The 8,235-nt window shown below is 30.1% G+C and overlaps 1 protein-coding gene across 1 annotated transcript; it reads left to right on the top strand.

Moving 5' to 3' along the window:
• The first annotated feature begins 3,374 nt into the window (after nt 1-3,374).
• Nucleotides 3,375-6,344, top strand: LOC112503388 (7-deoxyloganetic acid glucosyltransferase-like). Its single transcript, XM_025107444.1, has 2 exons — nt 3,375-3,893; nt 5,350-6,344. Exons 1-2 carry the CDS (start codon nt 3,407-3,409, stop codon nt 6,267-6,269), a joined length of 1,407 nt encoding a protein of 468 aa, XP_024963212.1. The 5' UTR covers nt 3,375-3,406; the 3' UTR covers nt 6,270-6,344.
• Nucleotides 6,345-8,235: the final 1,891 nt, after the last annotated feature.

Consider the following 8,235-nt stretch of genomic DNA (forward strand, 5'->3'; position numbering starts at 1 on the left):
TTGATTTGATATTAACATTGATATATATTTTTTTCAAATTTATATTTTATTTAAAAATAAAATCATCATCATTATTTTTTTTAAAGGCATAAAATCGTATTATAACATCGACAGAGACAAATAAAAAAATAGAACATTAAAATTCATATGTGTCTCGTTGCATTGCACGAGTACTCTTCTAGTAGTTGAAAAGCACAACTAAGATTATTTCATAAATTGTTTAACAAATGTTATGTCTGTACAGTAAGACCATGAATCTCAAAGAAAGCCCTATATGATCTGTGTGTCTACATTCATTTGGATCCATACATTTTCTTTATCCATTGTTAAAAGTTTTACGTATATTATATTAATAAATTTTAAGAATTAAAATTGAAAAATAGATTCATTTGGGTCCATACATTTTTATTGAAAGACAAGATGAAATAAGAAGAAACAAAACAATACCAAACCAAAGACCCTCCCAGACAAGAGAAAAACAACCGAGAAACAAAAGAGAGGTTGGAAAAGGCAGCACCTACCATCTCATGTTGTCATTCTTTTTTTAAAACACAACAAAATATATTAAGAAGAGCGACAAAAGTCACATAATTAGGAGAGCCAGAAGTACCAAGATCATATGGTAAATAAAAACAGACCCAACCTAAAAAAGCAAACAAAAGCCAACAACTGAATAACGAGTAACTCGAGAGGAACGAGAGGCTCAACTAGGATTTTGCAGCGAAGTGGTGAGCCAACTGTCACAAGGAATGAAATCCTTACAGGAACGCTTCGAGATCCAATCATATACACAAACCTATATATCGGAAAAAAAACCTCCATAGAATTCGACTTGTTTCGGTAGACCAAGTTGTTAGAGTGACCCCATATATCAAATAGGTTGTTGCTCAAATCGTTGCTTGCCAAAACCTTGAGAATGGACCTGAAATCGAAGTGCGACCGGTGTGATTGAGGATGATACCTGTTGTGTTGCCCAAGATGGACTCAAACGCCCCATCGTTTCTGAATCCTTTCTCATACTTCCGTTACACACTTGCAACCCACAAGACAATGATACAAAGTTTCCTGCAAATAATTACAAATTGGACAAACAACCGAGTTCAAATCAATTCCACGATCTCCCAAAAGGAAAGAAAAATAATTTCTCATGTTATCGAACAGGAAGGAAAGAAAAGAAAAGAAAATGTCATTTTTACAAATATATACTTAAAAAAGTATCCTTCATAATGAAAGTTTAGGTAGTTTTTTAATTTTAATAGCAGTTATAATTTCTTTCATTTCCTCCCACATTTATAATAGAAAAACATCAAATTCATTTATAATAGATTATAATTAATTAAACGATATTTATAATTATATTATAAAGCATTTAACAAAAACTTTTAAAGACCATTTTTATACATGAAGTATTGTCTACTAATGCATATTACTTAAAATTCAAGATTACAAGTAAATTGTACATAAGTACAACTTATTAAAGTTATATATTTTTTTAATTCGTGTAAGTAACTCTAAATAAACATAAATCAAATACAAGATAAACATCTCATGTTAAATATAAAAACTCTAAAATGTGATTAGGATAAAAATTTGACTTATAACAAAATACTTAATTTTTATCTTTATAAAGAATTATATTATTAAATCAAAAATAAATTACTTCATTATTAATTATAAATTTAATTATAGATAACTTTAAGGTTTGGTATTAGTTTATTATTTTTGTTTATTTAATAACAAATAAAATAAACAAAAATATCAACTATNTTATGATATTTTTAAATTTATATTTTATTCAAAAATAAAAACATTATTATTTTCTCAAAATCATAAAAAATCATATTATATCGACAATAAAAAATAAAATAAAATATATATCTCTACATTATACGATTATCCTTTTTTTAGTTGTACTACCGTCCTTTTTCTGGTGATATATGGCCTGTTGACGTTAAATATTTACGGTTTTTATTAATACTTTTTTATTCAATGACAAACAACTTTTATGTATTTTGGAGGAAAAACAAGATATTTGAAGACATATAAAATTGACAGGTGATTTTATTTTTTATTACGCATATGCATAAGGATTCTGAATTTGTGTATAAACTTTACGCATAGAAACCTTACATATATGTGTAAGAATTCTTTTTTTTGTAACCCTATTTTTTAAACCTTACACAAATTGCTAAAAAGTGAAACCCTATTTACTAGGACTATAAATGAACATGACCGGAGGCTTGTTTGTGTTAGTTTGTTTAATTTAAGAAAATGGGTTTGTCCGTGTTCGTTCATTAAGATGGTAAACAAACGATAACAAATGAACATACACAAGTACACAACCACAAGGGTGGTGCCTGATTGGTTTGAGTTTGGCTCCAATGTCAAAAGTACCAAGAGGTCTCAGGTTCAAATCCAAAAAGAAATAAAAATCCACTTGTGGTCACGGAGGTTCAAATGCGGTGACTCCAGGCTATTTGCAAAGCAGGTGGTCGTCCTGATATTAGTCGACTCACATAACGGGTTGGATATCCAGTTGTTCCTAAAAAAATAACATAACAAAATGAAAAACCGATTAAATAGGAGAGATAAAAAAAATAATTTAATTAATGATTTCATATATTAATGTCATAATATATAAATATACTTGTATATAAACAAATGCAAACGAATGAACGTTAATAAACATAAATGAACGTAATAAACGAACATGACCATTGTTCGTTTTCTTTTATTTAACTAAACGAACAAAAATGAGCTTACGTTTCGTTCATTTATTAAGTAACAAACTTCTCACCGAACAAATTTATAGTCCTATTGTTTACTGATTGGCTATTTCATTGAATTTGCTAAAAGAAATCCCAAAAAGGTGATTTATCTATGAAGTATTACTGCATAAATGGATGAAAGTACCTAATCCATAAACTCCAAAAGCAATCTTATGGTCTGTATCAGGGGTTGTTTGTTTACCTTTTAATAGTTTTATTAAGTGACATCTTCTGAATCATTAAGAGGTAAATCTAGTTTGGCAAAAAAAAAAAATCTGCCTATTAATGGTTCTAAAACTCTCTCAACGATTTTGTATTTCGGGTCTCTCTAAACCATTCAACGCCCTAATTTCGTTGTAAGTAATTATCAAATAATTATTTTTCATTTTGTACTATATCATAAGAGCCTATTAATCATTCAAACCACTTAATCATTATGTACTAAATCATTCAATAACCGTAATCAACCTTTTAGAGTCTTACTATTTGATGATGGGGTGGTATTTGTTTGAAAAAAAATCCCAAAAACGTGATTTATCTATAAGATATTATATAGAAATGGATGAAGATACCGCATCCATAAACTCCAAGATACTGCTCAGTGTTCACTCTGATTTCACTACTCGGTGCTCGTATTCATGGACACAAAACCACCGTCCTCACCGCACGTTCTTATCTTTCCGTTACCGATGCAAGGCCACGTCAACTCCATGTTAAAACTGACGGAGCTCCTCCTCACCGCCGGTCTCCACATCACCTTCTTAATATCCGCCAAGGACCACGACCGCCTCTTCCGCTACACCACCGTCCACGGCCACCTCAACTCCTACTCAGGTTTCCGCTTCCACGTCATCCACGGCCTCTACGAAGGCCCCGTCGACACCGGTGACAAGCTCACGATTTTGTTTGATTCTTTGTCAAAAGTAACTACACCTTTGCTCAGAAACATGCTTCTTGATTCTCCGGTGGCTTGTCTGATCGCCGATGGAATTATGGCCTTTCCACTTGACGCTGCAAAGGGTACCGGAGTTCCTGTATTTTTCTTCCGTACTGTTAGTGCTTGTGCTTTCTGGGCTTACTTTTGCATCCCGGATCTCGTAACCTCCGGCGACATTCCTTTTCAAGGTATTAACTCCAATATTTTTTACTTAGTCCCGTCTACTAATCACTTATCCGTTAAGTGTTTACCTCTTCACTTTATTTTACGGGACGACGAACATAATAAGGATCGAGAATTTTACCTGGTAAGAACGATGACAATGACCGAAAATCTTACTCTTATCTAATAAATGTTTATCTGATAAAAATGTTGTATATATATTGTTTTAATGAACTAAAAAATCTTATCCAGTAAGTTAAGTAAAAATGTTACAGATAACCTCTTACAATTATTTTAACAAAAATTCATATAATTCTATAACAACTAAAAATTATAGCAATAGCATTAGATTTTGGTTTATAATTCTACTTTGTCTTTACAAGAAGCGTACAAATTTTCAAAATTAAATAATGAAAAAATAAAGTTTATTCTTATTAGAAAAGATATGAAAATTTTCAAAAAGTAAAAAAGAACTATTAAATTAAAGGATAATCATTAAAATGTAGGACATGATAAAACAACTGTTTAAATATTATATACAATAGAGCAAGTAAAATGATTAATTTATTCCTAACGATGATGAGTTGTTTATTTAATTAATTTATATAATTTATTAAACTATAATAGAATAATTATTTTTTATAATAAAATATATCATTAGAAAGTTTTCGTCAAAACAATTAAAATGACACAAAAATAAAAAGTTTATGTAGTTTCTAATTTTTATTTTTATATTTTTTCTACATTATTTTTTATTATTAATATATAATAAATTAATAAAAATATAGAAACTGAATAAAGTAGTATTTTGAAGACAGTAAAATGAAAGTTTAAGAAACATAAAATACAATAAATAAAATTTAAAGAATGAATAAAATGTAAAAAAAGATTTGTTTGATGTTTTAGAAGAGAATTATGTTTTACTTTGAGGTTATATTGGTAAAATATAAATCTGTTATACCATGTTTCATGGGATAGGGGTGGACAGGCTTGTTCCACTTTGTTCCTGTAAATTTTATATAAAAGTCATGTCAAACATGTAACATTAGTTCAATTAGTCTCCATGTTCCTCGAATGGATCTCGAATTTAAAATTCATAGGTAAACAAAATAGAGATTACAAGTGGTGATTGAAGAGGTGCTTATTAATTATTAGAAAATTATAAGGAAATATTTTGTTATATCTTAATGATTATTCCGTATCTTAATGTAAATGTTTACGAGCAATTTAAAAAGTTTTAACAATTTATATATATTTAATAATTATTTGTAAACTTGAAATTTATATATATGCCTAAAATTTATTAAGTTATTTTTAAAGCTTTAATTTATCTAAATATTTTCATATATAACATAATTACATAACCTGCATGTATTTAATTCAAATGACGTCAATTAAACATTTAATGCAAAATGAAATTACGTATATGGTTAAATTCAAGTCAATTGCTTAGCGTTTGATAAGATATCTGACTTTTGTAAGGTACGGACATGGATAAACAAATAGTCAATGTGAAAGGCATGGAAGGATTTCTTCGCCAACGTGATCTTCCGAGCTTTTTCCGTTCCGATGTAAATAATGTGACCTTGCAACAGATCGCCAATGTAACACGTCGAACGCAAGAGAGTCATGCGCTCATTCTTAACACCTTTGATGAGCTTGAAGGGCCTATTCTCTCAGAGATACGGAAATATTGTCCCAACATCTACACGATTGGACCACTTCATGCTCATTTGAAGTCGACATCTTCAAACAATTTGTTCGAAGAAGATAAGACATGTATCGGTTGGCTTGATCAACAATCACCCAAATCCGTATTGTACGTCAGTTTCGGAAGCATAACGACACTAACAAGGGAGCAACTCATTGAGTTCTGGCATGGCTTAGTCAATAGTGGGAAACGGTTTTTGTGGGTCATTCGAGAGGATCTTCTTTTGAACCATGGTGGTGATAATAAAGTACCAAGTGAAGTGAAGGACGTGACAAGAGAGAGAGGGTACATAGTGGGGTGGGTTCCGCAACAAGAGGTGCTAGCCCACCCTGCTATAAGTGCATTTTTGACTCATAACGGCTGGAACTCCACCTTGGAGAGTATAGTTGAAGGAGTACCGATGGTGAGTTGGCCGTTTTTTGCAGATCAACAAATAAATAGTAGATTCGTTGAAGCCGTGTGGAAGCTAGGGTTAGACATGAAGGATACATGCGATAAAACGATAATTGCAAAGATGATAAAAGAAGTAATGGATGTTAAGATTGAGGATTTCACAAAATCAGCCAATCGTATGGCGAAACTAGCAAGGGAATGCGTGAGCAAAGGTGGATCTTCCTATCGTAATTTGGATCGTTTGATCAAAGACATTAAAGAAATGAGTGTTCGATCTACAGATATACAAGTTAATTAAAAGAAATTATCGCACCCATATACTTGCCTTTGTAATTAGCTTCGTTAAATATGAATAAAATCTCTTTGATGCCAATATCGCATTCGATCATATCATACAAGTTTTACTCTTTTTTCTTCGAGACACGATATGAAATAAGACAAGATATGCTTTCGTTTTTATTTTCAATCTTTTTATGATAATAAATAATTATCTTGTGGGATGTACTCAAATGTGATGTAGAATCCATGACCGTTCAACATCATTATCCAACATCGCTTTTCCATAATTTAGGCAAGTTATATACACATATATGCCTAATCATGCCAAATAAAAGTGTATATCACGATTACTAACCCTCTATTTTACCTTAAAAACTGCTACTACAGTTTAATCGGTAAATCAGTTAAAATAAAAACATAAATACGAATATTAACTTGTTAAAGTAGTTAGAACTGAGAATTGGGATCGGTCATAAAAATGATGTTAATTGAACACTTAATTTTGAACTTAAAACAACAGTCGTAAGCTAGGCTTAAGAGTTAGTTACTAAGTGCTTATCGTCTTTTATGAGATAAGAGGCCGTTATCCTATCAGAGTTGTTGTTTATGTATCTCCTCTTACAGATCCATGATGTTGATCGATAAGCTAACAGACGGACTCTTACTTGGTCTATGATTAGTGTTTACTCGGGCCACACTCTTAGGGGCCGTTTACCCAAATGCTTATCCAGTAAGCGCTAACCAATAGGAGTCAACACTATAATTTATTTAGATGCGTAAGATTTTAGTACATCAAAACATATCGAATACAACAATTTACTAGGTAAGCGCTTACCTGGGTAAAAATCAGTCATCATCACTTACCGGGTAAGACTCTCCATCATTCTCATCGCTCTTATCCGGTAAGATTCTTGGCCCTTCTCATGTTCATCCGATGAGGAAAATTTGTGCATTAAGCACTTAACAAGTAAATGTTTAGTAAACGACCCCTTACTCGATTAATGATTAGTGCTTTTGTTTTTGGAAAAAAAAAAAAGCACATGACATAATGACCACATGGATTACTTTACATAGCATCATAGTCACTTTTAATAGACCAATTGAACTTGCGAGACAAGTGCCACCAATGCGGTGGATGATAATTTATGGTCAATTCCAACAATTTTGTGTTTGGTATTAATAAATCAAGGATAAAGAAAGTTCACTTTGATATACAAAATGTGTTAATCGATCACATAGAGAAACTATTCAGATTCTTAAATATCTTAAAATTCAAACATATCTATACTATATTATAAAGAATTTGACAAAAACTTTTAAAAACTATTTTTTATGCACGAAGTACTGTTTATTAATACATATTACTTAATATTCAAGATTACAAGTAAATTGTGTGTAAGTATAACTTATTAAAGCTCTATTTTTGAATTCGTGTAACTAACTACGGATAAACATAATCAAATACAAGATAAACATCTCATTCTAAATATAAAAAATCATAAATATAATTAGAATAATCATTGAGTTCTAACATAATACTTAATTATTATCTTTAAAAAAATATATTATTAAACCTAAATTAAATTACTTCGTTACATTAAATTAAATTATAACAAAAAATTTGAATTAAAAAAATTACAAAAAATTAAAACTTTTAAATTAGTTAATTTGATACTAATATTGATATATTTTTAAAAAAAAATTATGATATTTTCAAATTTATATCTTATTCAAAAATAAAGGAATTATCACTTTCTCAAAACCACATAAAACTATATTATATCGACATAGATAAAAAAATAAAATGAAACATTGAAATCGAGAAGTGTATTGATACATTGTACGAGTATCCTTCTAATAACTTATAAATGTATATTTACAACTTCTTAAAAATCCACATTTACTCTAACCAACTTATAAACATATTCAGATATATGATAAGTATTGTTAAGTCTTATTAATACGACATGATAAACTTCGAGCCT

The sequence above is a fragment of the Cynara cardunculus genome, unplaced genomic scaffold (assembly GCF_001531365.2).
Source record: "Cynara cardunculus var. scolymus isolate 2C unplaced genomic scaffold, CcrdV1 Un_Scaffold_2947, whole genome shotgun sequence".
NCBI classification, from domain to species: domain Eukaryota; kingdom Viridiplantae; phylum Streptophyta; class Magnoliopsida; order Asterales; family Asteraceae; genus Cynara; species Cynara cardunculus.

Excerpts from the sequence above, each read along its gene's own strand:
- LOC112503388 (XM_025107444.1), top strand. The coding sequence starts at position 3,407 with ATGGACACAAAACCACCGTCCTCACCGCACGTTCTTATCTTTCCGTTA. Across the intron at positions 3,894-5,349 it reads CGGCGACATTCCTTTTCAAG|GTACGGACATGGATAAACAA; the intron begins GTATTAACTCCA and ends GACTTTTGTAAG.